General features: G+C 34.8%; 3 protein-coding genes and 1 long non-coding RNA gene across 5 annotated transcripts in view; 1 reads left to right on the plus strand and 3 right to left on the minus strand.

The window, feature by feature from the left end:
- Positions 1–1,322: 1,322 nt before the first annotated feature.
- Positions 1,323–2,183, minus strand: LOC117564820 (dynein light chain 1, cytoplasmic). 2 transcript variants are annotated; one of them, XM_034243743.2, is made up of 2 exons: positions 2,034–2,183; positions 1,323–1,970 (listed from the first exon to the last, which is right to left on the minus strand). In XM_034243743.2, the coding sequence occupies exon 2, from the start codon at positions 1,946–1,948 to the stop codon at positions 1,679–1,681; it is 270 nt and encodes an 89-aa protein (XP_034099634.1). In that variant the 5' UTR covers positions 1,949–1,970; positions 2,034–2,183; the 3' UTR covers positions 1,323–1,678. The 2 variants fall into 2 exon arrangements, with proteins under 2 accessions (XP_034099634.1, XP_051858019.1); XM_052002059.1 differs by having other exon boundaries at positions 1,323–1,966; positions 2,034–2,170.
- A 104-nt stretch (positions 2,184–2,287) lies between these two features.
- Positions 2,288–2,899, minus strand: LOC117564818 (dynein light chain 1, cytoplasmic-like). The gene is made up of 2 exons (XM_034243739.2): positions 2,797–2,899; positions 2,288–2,733 (listed from the first exon to the last, which is right to left on the minus strand). The coding sequence occupies exons 1-2, from the start codon at positions 2,797–2,799 to the stop codon at positions 2,446–2,448; spliced, it is 291 nt and encodes a 96-aa protein (XP_034099630.1). The 5' UTR covers positions 2,800–2,899; the 3' UTR covers positions 2,288–2,445.
- A 77-nt stretch (positions 2,900–2,976) lies between these two features.
- Positions 2,977–3,628, minus strand: LOC117564819 (dynein light chain 2, cytoplasmic-like). The gene is made up of 3 exons (XM_034243741.2): positions 3,530–3,628; positions 3,412–3,461; positions 2,977–3,353 (listed from the first exon to the last, which is right to left on the minus strand). The coding sequence occupies exon 3, from the start codon at positions 3,332–3,334 to the stop codon at positions 3,065–3,067; it is 270 nt and encodes an 89-aa protein (XP_034099632.1). The 5' UTR covers positions 3,335–3,353; positions 3,412–3,461; positions 3,530–3,628; the 3' UTR covers positions 2,977–3,064.
- A 286-nt stretch (positions 3,629–3,914) lies between these two features.
- Positions 3,915–20,010, plus strand: part of LOC117564821 (uncharacterized) — a 35,074-nt gene continuing 18,978 nt past the window's right edge. Inside the window, exons 1-2 of the long non-coding RNA XR_004571794.2 lie at positions 3,915–4,301; positions 4,392–4,564. This is a non-coding gene — a long non-coding RNA (uncharacterized LOC117564821). The remainder of the gene's footprint in view (positions 4,302–4,391; positions 4,565–20,010) is intronic.

Below are 20,010 nucleotides of genomic sequence, written 5' to 3' on the forward strand. Positions count from 1 at the left end.
CATTTATATTTTATTTTTAAGATTTAAAGCCTTTTTTAATAAGACTAATTTATGTTTTTATTATACAATTTTGAAATAAATTTGATTCAATTTCTACGAATGAGACGCGTTTTCATTTATCTCTCAAGATTTATCTCAAAATTCAATTGCTTTCTCTATTTAACTTTGTTAAAACATGCTTCGTACAGTATCTTAAAGTCGAGCTACTGCTGTTCTGTTAAATCACAAATTTTATCAGCAGCAGCAGCCGTAGCAGCCCACGCTTAACTCAAATAATAATATAAACTGTGCGCACAATTAATCTCACATAAAAAATTCAAGACCTTGAATTCATTCTTCACAATTTAAAACTTTATTTCTGTATTGTTGTTTCAATAACACACTTATTTCTTAGGTATTAACGGGGTTCTCTTTACATTGACCAACAAAACTTCTTTGTCTTCCCACGTTACAAAGACATGATTCACAGTACTATTTGCGAAATCGTGATAGATCTTTTGACCCACAATGCAATGCCAGTGATGCGATCCATCAATGATTTTGAACTCTTTTCGCACGTGTTTGGTCAACTCCCAGAGATTGTTGTGATATTGTGTTGCATTTCGGATGATATTCAAAAGATGATCCTCCAGTTTTGTTTTATTGTGCAACAATCTTTGATTATACTTGAGTCCGTTCTCGATTTTACGGGTGACATTCTGATATCGCGCAATCTTCTTGTCAAGTGCAGCTGTCACTTTAGCCAGGAACCTGTCCAGTTCCTCGGGATTGTTTAACAGCTGCTGTTGTACTGTTTTATTGAATGCAACTGCTTCGAACAGCAAATAATTGACAAGGGCAAAGCAGATTATGTAAGTTCTCAGCATCGTATCAGAATTTCTTGAACTGTCGCGTTCGGCAAGCGAAGTTAGACTGCAGCTTCGTTTGCTCTCATAAGTTTCAGCGACTCTTTCTTTTCTTTTATTTTTTTTAATGAGTTTATCAGCTCTATGGCTTTTGCGTTTTGTAATTACGAATGGAATTTCGCATGGAATTTCCTTTCAAATAATTTTATTTCTACAAGAGTTATATATAAACAATGATTGCATGAGCATTAAACAAATTAACTTGTTGATTATTTTTTTTTAGTTTAAGTGCAGTCTTCTATACTATAAATAGAATATGTATGGAACGAACTGTGTATTTGAAACATGTTCATATTTTTAATTTGAGTTTTTATTTAAAGCCTAATTTTGTCTTTCCTTATCACAGTCGCTTAAACTGTTCATTATACCACTTCTAAGTACCGATAATTCATGAATTGAAACCAAACGCATTATGTATTTTGACTTGTATACTTGATTTAATTCTTATCGAAATCTGTGTGCGCTTTTGTATGTGTTTATCTGTGGTGATTGGTGCTATTAGTTGATTAGTTTTGCATTTGTGGGTTTGCCATCATAACATATAATATTCGAACTGTGATTTGTGCATGTTATTTCAATCTCCCTAACGTTTTGTGGAAGATATGCTATACAATATGTATCTGTGTGTATTAACAGTGCCATTTCAAATCTCCGAGATTTCTGTGTTGTGTGAGTGTATGCGTCTGGGTTTACAACAAAATTGTGAATAAGCTATTATTATTGGTGGTTTTGGTAACGGGGAAACAAAGAGGAAGGTGTGGCAAGGTGGCAAGTTAACCGCTCTTAAAGAGTAATATGGCCACTTGCCCCAAGTAGAAATAGATGAAGTGACGTGTCTCATGGGTCACATAGGAGCCAAAGTTGCGGCCGACAATGCAATGCCAGGTTGGATTATATTTCTTGTCAAACTCCTTCTTGATGTACGCCGCAATGTCCTTCTCGATGTTGTACTTCTCCAGCGCCTGTGTTGCACAATCCACAGCATCCTGTTGCATCTCCTCGCTCATGTCTGCATTCTTGATAACTGCCTTGCGGTCCGACATCTTGCCTCTGTGCTTACTCTAACTGTCGAGAGATGCGTATGCAATTTAGTATTAATAACATTTGCAAAATGCAATAAGCACTTACCGTATGGGTAGACGCCAAAAAAATATTTAAAATATTCAATATTATGACAATTTTCGGATAATTTTGCAGTCACAAATTATCAAATTTCTGAAAGTGTGCTAGCATTAGTTAAAATTTGACTGTTCATGCAATGGAGACTTAAATACAAAAACAATTTTGACGCTCATCAAATTTTTGTTTTGTGCTTGCGACAAAATCACAGCTGACTAGAGAACATGTGTTGCAGGGTTGCAATTTGACAGCATTAGAGATGTGCAACAAGCTTACATTGCCAATCGATTACTTATTGTTATCGTTTCATATACAAATTTTGTTTTTCTTTATCTTTCAATTGTGCGTTGTTTTATTTGGAATATTGTAGTATAAGAGTTGCATATATGACACATTTTATGATTATACTCTTTGCTTTTCGTTAACCGCTCTTGAAGAGCAATACAACCCTCTGACCCAAGCGGAAGTAGATAAAATGTCTTTTCTCATGGCTCACATAGGAGCCAAAGTTGCGGCCGACAATGCAATGCCAGGTTGGATTGTACTTCTTGTCAAACTCTTTTTTTAAGTATTGCGCAATGTCCTTCTCGATGTTGTACTTCTCCAGCGCCTGTGTGGCACAATCCACGCAATTCTGTTGCATCTCCTCGCTCATTTCTGCATCCACGATAACTACCTTGCGGTCCGACATCCGGCCTCTGTGCTTACTCTGTCGAGAGATGCGTATGCAATTTAGTAATAATAACATTTGCAAAATGCAATAAACACTTACCATAGGGATAGACGCAAAAAAAATATTTTACATATTCAATATTATGACAATTTCCGCATAATCACATGTGACTAGAGGACACGTGTTGCAGGGTTGCAATTTGCAATTTGTCAGGATTAGAGATGTGCAACAAGCTTACATTGCCAATCGATTACTTATTGTTATCGTTTCATATACAAATTTTGTTTTTCTTTATCTTTCAATTGCGCGTTGCTTTATTTGGAATATTGTAGTATAAGAGTTGCATATGTGACACATTTTCCCTTTGTTAACCGCTCTTGAAGAGCAACACAGCCACCTGACCCAAGTAGAAGTAGATAAAATGACGTGTCTCATGGGTCACATAGGAGCCAAAGTTGCGACCGACAATGCAATGCCAGGTTGGATTGTACTTCTTGTCAAACTCTTTTTTGATGAAGGCCGCAATGTCCTTCTCAATGTTGTACTTCTCCAGCGCTTGTGTGGCACAATCCACGCAATCCTGTTGCATCTCCTCGCTCATGTCTGCATTTTTGATAACTGCTTTGCGATCCGACATCTTAGTTTTGCAATATTTTCTGTGTAATGTAAATCAATCATTAACATTCGAAACGCAAATGCAAGCTATTTACTTACCTTTAGATGTAAATCTAAATTAAATTTTTGTTAGCTTTACAGGTTTTTTCCTAAAGTTTAGAGTTACGAGACATTAGTCGAAGCTGACTGAAAAATCAATTTGTAGGCTCAAACTTACACAATAATCAGATTTTGTTTTTATTTTCTTCTGAATAAAGTTTCGGTTGACAATACTCGCAATTGAATCGGGAAGTTGATGGTATTTGCTATCGTTATCGAATTATTAGATTCGTTTAAGTCTGAAGTGTGACCGTAAGAATATTTTCATACTACAAAGAAAATATGTTAAAATTTCCTAACTACTTAATTTCAAAATTTTACTCTTACAATTGTTGCCCTTAAATCGATTGATTCAATATTTTGTCTTACCGATATTTCGGTACTTTTCATCACTGGAGAATATTGGAAAGAGCCCAAAATAATCGATATTTGCCTAACACTAAAAACAATCGATAACACATGGCACAATAGATTTTCTTTAAGCACTATTTTAAATGCTTTAATAGAAAGCATAATTGGCTTTTCAGTTTTTTGTGATTTGATTTAACTAACAATAGTTTTGGAATATGAAAGACTTTGACTCGCTGGATGATGGCGATTACTTTGAGGACCGGAATCTTGTTAGAGTTTCAGGCGTATAAAATTAGCACGCAATCTTCTGAAATTGCATGACAAATTGCACACCGGAATTTGCACTTACCGAGCGAAATTCATTCATGAATTTGTAGCCGTCTCTCTCTTGTTCTCTGCATGCTCTTATTGTTTTCGGTTGGACACATTTATCACATCAGGAATGCAAATGGAAAGGTTGTTAAGTTCGATTAGACATGCAAATGTCGTAAACGAGCTGAGCTAAAGTTGAACCTGCACACGGCGGTCCATGTGTGCACGTAAAGGAAATTGAATTTTAATAATAGCATTGTGCAACTCTCTCTCTAATCAAGTAATGCAACTAATTTGCGTTTGCCCCCCTCTTTTAGGTTATTTTTATTTTAATCGGATATGGAGAACATCGACACGGACAACATGTGAAGCAGCAAGCCCTTTTTCGATTCCAAACCGACAACATTGCGAACAAATTTTACTTGTTTTTTAATGAAACGCTAATTTACGGAACACACGCAACACATTTAATAGCCCAGCCTATTGTCAGGTGTGTACCAACGATTAAATCCCAATTGTATTAAAACTGAATAGGATTTTTGTGGTCGATAATTTGAGTTGTAGAAAATTGTATTTGATTCTATATTAGATTTGATTTGTTAGGTGAAAGACTTCACTTTTTACTAATCAATTGGTCGATAATAATTTAGAGCTATGATTTAAATTTGAATCTAGAGAATTTTATCTTGTTGGTTAAGATGTTTTAGGAGTTTTGACTATTTTACTTAATTGCAAGTTTCTATAATATTCTTTATCAAGTGAAAAAGTATCGTTTTGATCCCGACTTGATCCAACGACTTAATCTAATAATAGTGAATAGGATTCTTGTCGGCCACAATGTGAGCTATAGAAAATTATACTTGATTCTATATTATTAGATTTGCATATTTAAGTGGAAAACTTCACTTTTTTTTCTTTTTTGGTCGACTATAATTTAGAGATATGATTTAAATTTTAGAAGTCGTATAAGTATAGTATTTTATTTAATTGTAATTGCAAAATGTATCTTTTACAAGTCTAAAAAGTATCTTTTTGTAGCCGATGTCTATTTTTCATTGGTGTATCAGAATTTATAAGTTTCTCCATTTCATATATTTACAAATGCTTTGGTCTACTTTATTTTACAGAAAGTATCTTTATCAAGTCTAAAAAGTATCTTTTTTCAGTGCCGTATCAGAAATTATAAGTTTCTACATTTCATTTCTTTTACAATCGCATCGTTCTACTTCATTGACTTGGCAATGCAAATGAATGCGTATTTTAGCGTATTGTTTTTTTGCACAAATTTGGCAGTAAATGATATTTAAATGTATGCACTTGAATGTGGCAGCTTCCAGCTTTACTTCATCTTAATGTTATTGTTGTTTTCACGCCCATGGCACAGTTGGCATTGGCAGACAAGAAATGTTTGCGATTGCCAAGAAAAAAATGTAAAAAAAGAGAAACGAAGAGCTGCATATTGGATGCTTGAATGTTTTGGATGCTTGGGCTGCCAAAAGTAATGCAGAGAATGCAAAATGTTTTGGCACACAAAAAGTTGAAGCTCGCTGAACAAAAAAGTTTTTAATCTGCCGCATGGAAAACTTTAATCGAAACGCTCCGACAGCGTTGGGAAACTAAGTCAAACTTTTCAAATTGATATATCAAACATTTCGATTCCGTATGCCTTTTTCCTATTCATTGTTGTCCCACATGTCTCGTGATCTCTCTTTCTCACTCCTCCCCTCTATCTCTCTTTCTCACTCGCCTCTATCTGTCTGTCTCTTTCTACGTGTATGTGTGCTATCTTGCGCAAACATTTTGACTGTCACATGCCAATTGCGTGTTGAAAAATGCATGCAGGAATTTAAGCTAAAAACTTTTCCCACTGACTGTGACAAATGCAAAAGTCAAACTTTTGCCTATATACCCAAAGCGCTTCTATATATATTCTCTGTGAGATGATAACGTGTGCTTCTCTTACGTGACACGAAAGGCAAATGCTTTAAAGAATATTTGCATTTCAGAGATTCGTTTCAATGGGATTTCAGTGCTTCTATAGATTGACATTTTTATTTAAGTAATATTCTTACTAGAAAATCCTTAAGCAATTTATTTTCATAGATGTGTTTCCGCAATGCAAAATATAAAGAACTAATTTCTTATTTCTAATAGTCAACTTATTTATTAGATTAAAAAATATTTTCATTTTGGAAATTCTTTTTAATGGGATTTTTGGTGTACATAAAGTTTTTATTATTTTTATTAAAGTAATATTCGTACTGGGAAATTTTTCAAGAATACATTTTTATGTATTTTGACATTCCACAAAAAATATATAGAAACAGACATTTTCTCCTTCCGAAAAATAAACTTGCCTATTTATAACATTATTTTCAATACCCAAATAACATATTTCTTACTAGAAACACTTTAAACAATTTTTCAAAAAAAAAAATGTAGAATTCCGAATATAATTCCGAAAAATTTAGCATTATTTTCAATGTCCAAATTACATATTTTGCTGTTCGTGTTGATTGAAAACATCACGTTCTCATCTCTGCACTCCGTGCACCAATTGAAATTTTGTTGAAACTCCTGAAAGTTGCGAAAATAAAAAAAATCTCTAGCAGATAACGACTGCATTTGCTAATGGTTAGAGAAGTCAGCAATTGAAAGAGTGAGACAAGGATGGGAAAAAGAGAGTAAAACTGGCGATAAAGTTGACCTTCTGCCACTCGACTAAAAACAATATAAGTACACAGAAAAATGGACTTTGGAGAAGTGCGCTTCACTGTTAATTTTGAAATCCAAAAACGTGACTTTTTCAAATTTTTATAAACATTTATTACAAATTCCGACTAGGATTTATTATGCTCGTTCTGTTTGCGTCATTTTCAAGTGGTGCTTCAACAATATTTAATGGCACAATTTATTTATACAAGTGCATTAAAGTCAAGTAGTTAAATAGATCACGAGCAAATTAACCCTTTAATGCGGTGGAAAAAAAATTGAGTTAAGCTTAGGGTGGGTCATTAAATTTATAATTCTAAATTTGAGTTGAGTTAAAGTAAACCATTTTTATAGTTGAGAATCTTATCCCCAACTCTATTTATTTAAGTGCAATGCAATTCAACAAACCTACACATATATTATATTTTTTTTCCTAAAATAACAACGAAAGTTTTTATTCGTAAAATTACGTTGGGATCAAAAAAAAACTGTACAAATTATTTGAACAGTACTTTTGAATTGTCTTAGTAGCTTTGGCTGACAATCTGGTATATTTTCAATGTAGTACTATATAAATATACTAAGTATAGCATTCAGTGCATTTTTGCACACAAATTTGCACACCGCTTTAATGTGCAATGTAATTGAGCAATCATATACATTAATTCTAAATAAGTATAAATGCAAAACTTTAAAGTATAATCATATTTAAATTATAGCAAATAGTTTTGATATATGTATAATACTCCTAGTGCCAGGGCTCCCAACACTTTCGAGTATAATTCCGGCACTCTCATCTACTCGGCTTTTGGTTTTTGGGTTTGAAATTGAAACTTTGTTTAATTTACAACGCATTAAAAGTGTGAATACAAACTGAATTGCATTACAGAGCTGACCAGAAGTTTTCACAACGCATGCAATTGTTGAAGTTGTGGCAACAACAACAGCAGAAGCAGCAACAGGCACCTCATGTGGAAATTCAAATAATTTGATGAAATTTTTAATTAACCAAACGCTTTTATGAATATAATACACAAACCAACACTCCACTCGACTCCACAGCGCTCTGCTTACAAGTTGGGAACTGGGAAACTGGGCGTTGCCATACCGCAGAACTCAAATACAGCAGGCGAAATTAATTTGCCCAGTGCAAATATGCAGAATACTGTGTGCGGTGTCATAAATTCAAGCTGAGTGCAAGGCAAGAGGAGAAGGAGAGAGAGAGAGAGAGAGAGAGGTAACGAGTGCTTTAGAGTGAGAGAGAGAAAAGCCCGAAAAGCCCAAGCAAATAACACAAATTTTTCGCTGACGAGAGCAAAGTCAAGCACAGTGCAAATATACACAACCATGTACAGCACTCATACACATGCAAACATGCCAAATACATACATTTGAATATATGTATATATTGTATGTACATTTGTATGCACACTCAATTGCAGTGTGCAAGTCATGAGGCAACTTTGTCTCGAGACTTGACGCTCCCAATTGCCACAATGAGGTTGCTTGCTGCTGTTGTGCGGTGTTTCCAAGAAATTTCACCTGCCATGGCAACCCTAGACAAAGGCAAAAGACAGCAATCACCCACACAGATACACACATTTACTACTACATATTTAGTAGTATTATGAGCGGCTAGCTCAACGTGCAGTTGTGATGTCTATGACTGCCAAATACTCACAGTCAGTACTCACAGTACATCCACTTGCTGTCGTCACTAACTGTGTGTGCCCCTGCCACTGCAGTGGCAGAGTGCTTGTTGCAATGACATAGTCACTGCCACAGCCAGAGGATCTGCAACAGAATCTACGTCAGTTAGCAGCGGGTTATTGCTGCTGTCCTTGTTGCCGGCTGTCATAAACAATCTCATTTTGTCAGCGAAATAACACAGTAAACATATTTTTGACACTACCAAATAATAAATCAATATCTGGAGACCGATGTAGCCTAGTCAAATTTAGTTTTGTAAACTAAGATATCATAATGTTCACAACAAAAATTAAAAAAAAAAAGTGATAGCATTAGTCTTACCTAAATTATAAATAACATTTTTTTATTTTTTGTTTTATATTCAGTTGGAATGCAGTTTTATACATTTAATAATTTAAACAAAAATCTAAAAAAATTCATCTCAAATCAAAATGTTCAAAGTATGTATTGAAATAGAAACATAATTCTATTTTATTTTCTTAGTACTCGTTAGCTAAAATTAGTTGAGTGGTCCATCATGTTTGATATTACTTTGCTTTCACTATATGTTATTCAATATGGACATATCGAATATATTTATTTATGTCCCAGAGATTTCATTTCTTCTTTATTCTTCTTTAAGTGTTGAATGAAGAGTTCGAGCTCAAAAATTCGATCCATATTTCTTTAAAGAACTAACTTCTTAGCTGGGACTTAAACATTCAATATATACAAATTAATGGGTTTAATTGGTGTTCACATTTTTCATTGTTTCATATTCATTTGTATTTTTTTTTTTTGGATGAAGATCCAACTAAAATCATGAGCTATACGCTATGGAAGCAGCTGCTTTAAGCATACTTTAAATACTTTCCTATATCCATTTATTAGAGAGATTGCCTGCTTTTGGCTTTCCTTAAATAATGTCCAATATACATATATATTAAATTTATTTATTAGTTATTAAAGTGTGTACTTTTTTCGCTTGTTATTAAAAATGGTTTCAATCTTAGCTCAAATGTTTTAGGTTGCCAGCTCCCGCTCGGCTAGTTGCAAGTGTATATAGTGCAAGTTCATTTATACATGTACAACTATCAGTGTATAAGTGTGCGGGTTTGTGTGTGTGTGTGGTTGAGTTGGGGGGATGTGGATCTGAGCTCATTATACATAAATTGTCGTTGCGAAAATTTGCAGCGCTAAATTCTGACAAAGTTAATGGCATTATAATGCCAAAGTGATGTCGAAATGAGCGAGAGAGACAAAGAGAGTGAGAACGAGAGTGTGAGACAGAGAATTCATTTGGGTGAGTGAGCGAGGTAGATTTGTTGCAGCATTAGCCAGCGGCTGTCGCTTGGTTGCCCTGTTAAGTTTGTCAACTCCATGAAATGGGCCAAGTTGAAGCCTTGAATTGTTACCAAAAATGTTGTCGATTATTTGCTGCTGTTGCCGGGCGGGGGGACAAGGGAAAGGAGGTGGACAGCAAATGACCCTCGTTTGTTTAGGTCCTAACAACAGGTCGGCTAACAGGCTCTGACATTGGACTACAAGGTTCGCAAATGTCAGCACACACATACACACACAAACACACACTCATACAGGAGTAAAACTTGTTAACGTGTTGGCAACTTTATCGCGCGTCGTTCGCTTCAGCGCCGCAGAAACATGGCTTTGATGCAACAATACAGCAACAACAATGACTGCTTGGCTATCGTCTCGACTGCTGCTGCTACTGCTATTGCCTCTGCTTTTGCCTCAACTGCGTTGTTCACTTCCTGCACACGCCGCACGCGGTCGCCAACCGCAAACTTGCGGCAGCGCCCTGTTCTCACTTCCGGCTTCCGGTTCGCCTGCTACTTCTTGCTGCTCTACTCGCTACTCGCTTCTCGCTGGTTAACTGTTAACTTGTTTTGATTTTTTAATGGCTCGCATGACAGCAAACAACATCAGCAAAAGTCAAGCCAAGCAACAGCAGTTGCCGCCTGCCTTCAGCCTGTCGCCTGCTGCCTTTTGCCACAAGGCCGGCGACAACATTTATACCTTTCATAATATCTTGGCTTTAAAGCGGCTACCACATCACACGAAAAAAGTATGTACAGAAAAGTTTGCACTTGCGTGTCAGCCTGTCACTGCCAAAAGAGTTAAGTAATCTAAAAAAAAAAATTATATACATATATTTATAAGTAAACTTACACATGTAGAAAGTTAATTAATTGTTGTTAGTGCTTTCCTTGTAATATACTCTAGTTAACAAATAACGTGCAGTAATTGCAGCTAACAGCTTACCCTTTTCATTTACAATTTGACTATGATAAATACTTTTTTAATTAAAAGAAAAATTTAATTTAAAAAATGTAAAGAAATTTTTACAATTTCTATATTAAATTTCTTTAATACTTTTACATTTTCAAATAAATTATTTACGTACAGAAAATTGTTCTCTTTTGTTTTGAATTCTTTCACTTTTATACACATTTGTAGTTTGCACTTTAGATATGTTTTTGGCTTTGAAAACTATTTCATAGGTATGCAAATTTAAATTCATTTTATTAAACATGTTGTGCTTATTGACGATTTTTATCTATGAATTTATTTCTGGTTTTCATTTAAATTTGTATTTATCAATTTTACATATTCTTTTTTGGGGTTTAAATCTTTTTTAGTGGGTGTACGATTAGTTCTATGAATTAGATTTGATAATTGAGTTTTACCTTCTTATATTTAAATTTGTATTTGTGTATTCCATATTCCATTGATTTGGGTTTGAAATCATCTGATTTGATTTGATCATTGTGTTTTTTTTTTTTTACTAATATTTGCTTCTGTGCATCCTGCATATATTTTTTTTAATTATAGTTAACATATTTCGGTTAATTGTATAGATTAATTCCGTTTTGGTCATTTAGTTTTTCTTACTTAAATTTCAATTATAAATATTTGAAATCATTTTTAGTTTACTTTTTAGATGGTCAATAATGCGAACTTAAATTTATTTAACACATTTTGCCAGTTCTCTGATCAAAGTATTTATTTTACTTATATTTAAATATGTTGTTGTACATTTAATATATTTCTTTTGGTTATTTATTTCTTTAATCAACATATGGGTAATTCCATGGCGAAATTTGTCCCGTGCGAGACTTTTTACAGTGCACTGCAGTGAAAATAACATAAAATTGAACCAATTCGTACGCAAAAAAAAAATGAATGTTATTCTTAAATTCATAGATAAGCACACTATATTAGAACTAAGATTGATTTTAGGAACTTAGATCTATTTTCCGATAAAAATATATAATTTCGTTCATTTTTTGATTTTGCGTACGAATGGTTTAATTTTTGATTTATCACTGCAGAAAACAAAACTGTAAAAAATCTCCAAAAACCATTCTTAGCTCTAATTAAAGTACTTCTCTAGAGCTATAAAAATAAACATTTCTTATTTTTCAAAATTGTTTCAGTTTATGCTATTTTCAATGTAAAGAGTCTCGCACGGGACAAATTCCGTTTTGGAATTACCCATATTGCGCCTAGTTTTCTGAGTATATTGCCGGTTTAATCATCAGCTAGCACTTTAGTTTCAACCGTTTTAAATTTCTCAATTGAGATTTATTGCAGTTCACAATCAGCACAGCTCTAAAAGAATTAAAAATGTCGACACTTAAATTAAGTTATACCTTAAAAACGAAATCATATAAAAACATATTTATGTATAAAATATGCAAAGCTCACGTCTAAGCTGAAATGTTTTGAATTATTCGATGTGACTTAGCTATAATAAAAGTCTTAAGTTAATAATAATAATAGTAAAAAAAGCCATGCTCAAATGAATTAACAGCAATGGGTGCACAATGCATGTTACCTCTTATTGTTCTTGGATGCGTTGTTGTTGTTGTTGTTTGTTAAGTTGTGAAAAATGAAGTTATGGTCGGTCTAGTTATGAGCATGAAAGAAAGGTTCTCTCAGTTTCAAACACGAATTGCGTGACTGGTGGCAAACAATGAATGAATGAGTGAAGCAAGAGGCAACTCTCTGGCTACAATCAAAAGGTGTTTCCTAGGCGAAAAAGACACAGAACTGGGCAGCTCCTGTTGAGCTTTTGTCATGCAAATGCAAATGGCTCAACAAGCGAAGCGGCTCCAGAGACAACCTACGATATATACTACATATACTTACGTACATATACATATATGTATATATATATGATTAAAAACAAACAGCAGACAAGCAGCAGCAACGAGCAAAGTTAACAGTGCTTACCCTCGGCAGCACTTTCTGCCCCAAGTCGATGGCAAAGCCGCATCCATGTTTCCACATGCAACTTGTAGTAAGTAAAAAGAACAAAAACAACAACAACAACAATAAAAAATTGTAATAAAACACAAAAAAACAAAAGAGCTGCCAACAACAGCAAACGGACTGTGCTTGCAACTGGCAACTGGTTGACGTTAAAAGGAAGCACAAGTCAAGTCAGAAAACTTTCTTCTTCTTCTTCATGTTCTGTTCGGTTCTTTTGTTATTGTTGTTGCTGTAATTGCTGTAACAATTGCCGGGCGACCTGCTACCAAGAGTCCTGTGCACAGTCGTCGATTTTAATTACGTATGCAATTTATTTATTACCTTGCCGGAAATATTGTGCAATTGTGTGTTGCCTACGCCCTGCCCGGCCCCGCCCGGCCCCGCCCCGCCCCGCCTCGCACGTTAAACTCGAAGGCTTAAGGAGTAAGAGAGAGTGAGAGCTACTTTCTGAGTGCGAGTGCAAGTGAGATGGCTCAGGCAAGATTTAACATGCGGTTATAAAGCTATTTTTCATTTCACAATTGACTCTTGTCATATGGGGTCGAGTTCGTTTTAAATACTCGTGCATTTGCTGTAAGACTCGAGTGTTTTCTATAAACATTTAATTAATTTATCAATTAGTTTGAGCGTCTGCTATTTTAAACAATATTTAATTAAATTCCTAGTCAGCTGGAACTTGATTTATTTGTGTTGGCTTCTTGTTAAACTTTTTGATTCATGGTTAAGTGCTTATTTGTGCAATTTTCAAATAATGTTGTATTAAAAAGAAAGTTAAATTTCCATGTTTAACTTCTATTAGCATTGCGAGTTATTTATATTTTTTGTAGATTGTCTAATTTGTTAAACTTTAGTTATGTGCACTGGCTTCATGTTAAACTATTCGTTTTAGGACCAAAATCTTATTTATACAATTTTAAAATATTTTCATTTAATTCTTAATAATTAGGATTAGGAAGTGTATGTAACACGTAGAAAAAGCCATCGACGGGTCAAAGTTTTTTTTGGCTGAAAATCAGGTATATTTGTGTATATATATTTTAATCCTTAATAATTTTCTATAATGAATTGTAGAGTAGATTAAAATTTCTGTCTCAGTTTTTTGTATAAGTCGATAGCCCAAATTTATATGTTCAATTGCAATTTTGAAACTAAATAAAGGGCACACATCTCGCATAAGGAATTATTTATGCATTTGTAGCTTGTCTAATTTGGTATTCAAGTGTTGATATCTCGCTTTATGCCTAAGCTGTGTCTCATGTAACTTATTTTCGCAGTAAACGCAGTTAAAACCTTTAAGCTCATATATATATCTTTTGTTTTGTTGTAAGCATTATTTCCCATTGCCATTTGTAGTATGATTTATTTCGAGCGAGGCAGCAGTAAACATAATAACAACAGTAACAACAACAAAAGCATCAACAACAACAATTTGAATGGCCATTTAGAGCTCGCTTTGCGTATTTTATATTTTTTGTTGCCTACTTTTTGGAGCGCTTACGCTTTTGACGAAGCACGAACAAAATTTAAATTTTTAATGCTATTTCGCGTAATTTGGCAGTTCGTTAGGCTTGTTAGAAGACACACACCAATACACACACGACCGAACACACACACACACGCTCGCACACACAGACAGTCGACAACTCATAAATATGAAAGAAAGAAAGCAAAAAAAGCGGCGACAAAAATGCGAAGCAAGCGTCGCATTTTGCGGTTTGACTGCGTGTTGGAGTATGTGTGTTGCTGTACGTGTAAATGTATGAGTGTGTGGCTTTTTGTGCCTGTTATGAGTCACATGACACATCGTTATGTTTTGTTAATGGACTCTTGCTGAGGCTCATAAACGTGCCGACAGCATCAGCAGCAGCATCGGCGACAGCAACAACAATGCGCCAAAGCCGCAAAAGCACATCAAATTATATTTAATTATTTAAATCATGTTAATTTGCATGCATTTAAAAGATGCCAAAGATCTTTTGTGTCCTACGCGACGTATGCGCAATATCATTTTAAAGCACGTCTAAGTGAATCAACAACAAATACATGTTGCAAAGATGAGCTTGTCTGCACTTTTGTTGGCTTCCACAACACGAAATTGTCGAAAATGTAACTTTAAACTGGCAACCAGAGCTACAACTACAACAAGAGCGACAACGACAACAACAACAAGAATTTTGAACAACATCAAACACTTTGCTGGCAGCGCCAACTGCATGCGTGTGTTTACTTTGCGTTAATGAAGTTGTGCGCCAACTGGGGGAGCCCCAGAGGCGGAGTGACGATGGACGAAGGAGGAGTACAGCTGAGAGGGTAGTTCTACTTATGAGGGAAAGAGAGAGAGAGTGATGTGAGAGAGAGAGCTCAGCTTAGCGTCAGAGCCCAAAGGTAAAGGTAATGCCATTGGCATTGCACATAAACGGCAAAGCGCAAATGAAATTGGGATGTGGAAGTGACTGTGGAGTGCGACTATGGAGGTGAACATGCCAGCTCAGACAGAGAGAGAGAGAACAGAGTAGACAGACAAACAGACGGACAGACAGACAGATGAAGGGACAGAGCTGACATCAATGTCAGCGAGTCTTCTATGCAATTAGTACTTTTGTTGATTAAGTCGCAAATACGAACTCAATGTGTCTGAGTGTGCGTATTTGTGGCGATTTGACAGCGGAGAATACATACAAATATATATTTTTTGACTTTGTAATGTCTTTTTGGTAGCTTGGCTTTTAAATCGTCTGACATGAACATAATTATGCATTAAATATTGAAAATGCTGAAAATGCATTTGAAGCTGATGAAATGAACACGAAAACAAATGAAAGGTAATCAATATCTGTCTGCTTTAGATGCTAGTACTTATGAATGAAGAAGTTGTTGATTAAAAGAATGATTTATATGCAGTTTTTGGCAACTTAAAAATAATCGTTTGGCTCTTAATACAATAATTAATTAAATTGTAGTAGTTTCTTAAAATTTAGAATATGATTTCTCATTGTACATTATAATGTATGATACTTTATATTGTAAACAGCAAAAAGTTCACTGTCACATATTTAATTAAATCACATGGTTTCTCAATGTATGGATAGGAAATATTAGTACTCTTGAAACTATTCAGTTTCAGAAATTTTGCAGTTAACAAAATGATTTTCTACTTACTAGTCAACCATTTTAAATCCAGTTGAATGTTTACTGTCAAATGACAAAAAATGAAAATACAATATTTTAGCAATTTACTCAATTTACAAAACGATTTAGTACTGTACAGGAAAATCTCTGATACGTTAACAGAATAAGAAATATTCAGCTTAGTAGTCATTCCAGTTTATTAAATAGTTTTCTCATAAAAATGTCTAGTACATAGTTTTGTATGTATTTAAATGTTTATTATCATTAATGCACAATTTATGTAATTTACTAAACTTACATAACAATTTCTTACTACACGAAGAAATGCAAATGCAAAACTTAACAACAAATACATATTCAAATGCAAAACGTAGTGAAAGTCAATTGGAACTTGTTTAGATTAACTACGCGATATTTTACTCGTAATGTGGCAATATTCGAGCAAAGAATTGAGCACATTTTATTTCGAAGCCACAAATGTGACCTATAAATTCTCTAATCAAATGAACGAGAGAAGTTTGAGAGAGAGAGAGGGAGAGTGAGAGTCAAAACATACTCATGCATACGAAATGCGCGCTGCTGTTATTTTGTGGGCCACTTGAAATATGTCAATCCTTTGTTATTGGATTTACTCTTGTTGTTGTGGTTGTTATTCTCCTGAGTTGTTGTTGTTGTTGTTGTTGGTGGGCTGCATTTGACAAGGCAGTCAAAGAAAATGTGGCTGACTGTAACCGTGCATAACCATTTGACAATCAACGTTTCCCTAGCCTCGCAACAAAATTCAAGCAGTTACTTTTTATTGACAACTTTGGAAATTGTTTTTACCGCAGCAAAACGCCCACATGCTGCCACGCCCAGCACAACTGTGTGTGTGTGGTAAAAATGTTGTTTCGAGTGGTCGCCTAAGGTCGATAAGGTAGAGCACATTTTTTGACAACAAGTTCGTGATTTTCATGCAAAAATATTATGGCGAACACACAAAGAAGGCGAAAACTCTGTTGCTTATCGATTTTAAAATTACATGGGCCAAGCAAAGTGTAAGAAAAAGGAAACACAAAATTAGCCAGAGCTTCAAACTCGAAAAACTGTAGCATACTTTTTTGGGCAAGTTGATAGCGTAGCCGTTGCTTGTGGGTGGATGGTTGGTTGGTTGGTTTTGCAACAGCAGCCAAAAGCTAATGTTTGTAATGCTATGCCAAGAGCAAACATTAGCCAGATAGCTGGCACACAGTGTGTTTACTGGGGGGTTGCGAGTGGGTGGTTGAGTGGAGCAGCTGCTGGTTTGACTGGGCCAACCAAACCAGACCAAACCAAACATTTTTAAAAAGGCTTGCATTGACTTTTTGGATTTATGCGTCCGCCTACACAGTTAACCCATTGGAAGCACCCCCAAAAAATACACTTCTCTCCTCCCCCTCTCCACTTACACACAATGTAATAAGCTGCCAGTCCAAAAACAAAAATATATGTATGTATGTATAAAACGACTATCGTAACAGCCCCCAGCCAGAAGTCAAATATGCTGCCAAAGTTATTGATGGCGCACGCAGCAAGACAAATTTACTTAAATCTTTTTAATGTTTGCACATTTTTTACACTTTTTTCCCCCTGGTTTTCTTTTCGCTTTTCGCTCGCTATCGTCGTTGTTTTTTTTTTCTCAATATTCTATAAATATATGTTTGCCATATGCCAGCCAAAGATATGTTAACTTTTTTTTATTTTAGCTTAGCTTTTTTCTTTCTATTTGTTGTTGTTATTTCTTTTGCAGCATGCGTGTGATTAGTCGCATAGATCATTTTGACAGCGGCATATTTTCAAGTCTTGTGCATGATATATGGCGGAAATTTTATAGAAAAAGGATAAAGGAAAATAATAGAAAGGGTGACTGTGAAAGCTGCAGAGCTTAATGAGGTTATTTGGGGAAAGCAACTGTCGCGATAGTTGATAAAAGGGTTTTTAAACTAGGCAGCTAAACGTAGTGGCTTTTAATTTATTTTATAGGTACGTTGTTGAAAAATAGTTGCTATAGATAATGACGTTGTCGTTAAAATATGATTTTTTAAATATTTCATTTTTACAGAAGGTTCAAGTTTTTACTCGAAATTTTTGTTCTTTGAAATCCTTTATTTAAATGCTAAAGTAGTTTATTCTCAGTCAAATTGTGCTCAAGTTTTCTTTCAAATATTTGAGTTTTACTCTTGATTGATAATAATGCAGAATTTATATATTTTTTCGTAAAACAGAGTGTCAGAGTGTCTACAATACATTTTAGCAGCTCTAAATATAAGAATAATATTTTTTTATTTTTTTTTTAGTTTATGTTTTCACTTACTCTAAATAGTCAAATTGCGTCCGAGAATTACCCAAATGTATATTTATGTATTCATTTGTTTTATGTTTTATATATTATATTATTCTCTTATATAAATTATTCTATACTTTTATTCTTCAACTCCCTCGCTTTCGCTATACGTATAATGACATATTTAGTTCGTGGACTTTTATACTAAGAAGTGAAACATAATTTGTTTTCAACATGAAAGAAAATTTAGCCCCACTTTTATATATTTTTTAAATTATAGTAAACGGAATATGAGATTAAGATTTCGCTTAACTATTTACAAAAGAAACGTTACGCTCGCTTTAAGCATTTCAATTTAAAATGTAAATAGCGAGCAATTAGCTTGAAAACATGCCTGGTTGCGGTTGGAAAATTGTATGCTTCATGCTACACACACATACATACATACTCGAAAATACACACACACACACACTCTCGTAGAGAGAAAGTCACTTAGCTGGCAGTTTTTCCCGTCTGTCACCTGGCATCAATGCCCCAATGGAGGCGACGCCGCCATTGCCGCTGGCGTTTTGGCCACTGCCACCGAACAATGCAACCAACCGAGCAGCAGCAGCAGAGGCAGCAGCTGCGGCAGCAACAGGAAGCAAAGATGAGGCAGCAAAAGGAAGAGAGGGCAGCGGGAGCAGCGGCAGCTGGGAGGAAGCACTAGGTAGCCGTGTGTTGAGCCACCATTGTGCCTTTTGAGCGGCGCATTGTTGGACATTTTTCCCTTTTTTTCGCCTTTTCTTTTTTATATTGTTCGTGAGTGTGGTTTGTGTGTGTGCGCATAAGTGTGTGTGTGTGTGTGTGTTAGTTGATGTGCAGCTCTCGTTGCATTGTTAGCGAGGCGTGTGCAACGTCGACTTGTTGCCGTGACGTTGCCACTTGGCGTCCATTCGCCACTTGCCATGTAATGAGTTTGCCATTTTATTTTATTTATTTGCCCAGCGCTTTGTCTCGCACAACGCACAGGGCCTGATAAAAGGCTTCACTCACACGCACACACACACTAAAAAAGAAGCGTGCATTTAAAATTAAAATTAAATAATGATTTAAGTGCGCCGCGAGGCATTGTCTGTTGTCAGTTCACACAAAAAAAAAGGAGTTAGAGTATAATAAATAAATAAATATTGCATTTAAGAAGGCATTTCGTGTTGCCTTTCATAAATTAGGGGAAGCTTTTTGTATGCATTTCTAAATCAATAATCATGGATAAGATGTGCATAAAACATAAATCGTTTTGTTAGTTTGACACCAGAATTTTTATTAAGTTGAAATAGAGTTTGAATTTAGTTTGCGCATAAATGAAGCAAAACTGGTTAAAAGAATGTATTTTAGAAGCATATTAAAATAATATAGAGAAGTATGTGTTATGCTAATGTATCTTCTTATTTTAGTCGTTAGGTTTCGGAAATTCACTTAATTTATTTTTGAGCTCAGTAAAAAATTTGAAATAAAAGCTCGTGTTTTAATATAGCTGCATTATGTATACGCAATGGCTATTATGTTCTGATCTGATTCTTATTTGAGTGCTTAATATAAATGTTATTTACCCAAAATCAACTTCTTATTTTAGTCCCAAGGTTTGGAGAACTAACCCAATATATTTGTAAGCTCAGCTAAGAAATCTCGAAATAAACTCTTTGGTTAGATATGTTAAATGTGAAATATTATGTATACGCAATGCTTGCTCAAAGATCAACACAATTTTTTATTTACACGAATAGCTGCAATTATTTTACTTGCTCTACAATCGTCGCTTAATCAGC

The sequence above is a fragment of the Drosophila albomicans genome, chromosome 2L (assembly GCF_009650485.2).
Source record: "Drosophila albomicans strain 15112-1751.03 chromosome 2L, ASM965048v2, whole genome shotgun sequence".
Lineage (NCBI taxonomy): Eukaryota > Metazoa > Arthropoda > Insecta > Diptera > Drosophilidae > Drosophila > Drosophila albomicans.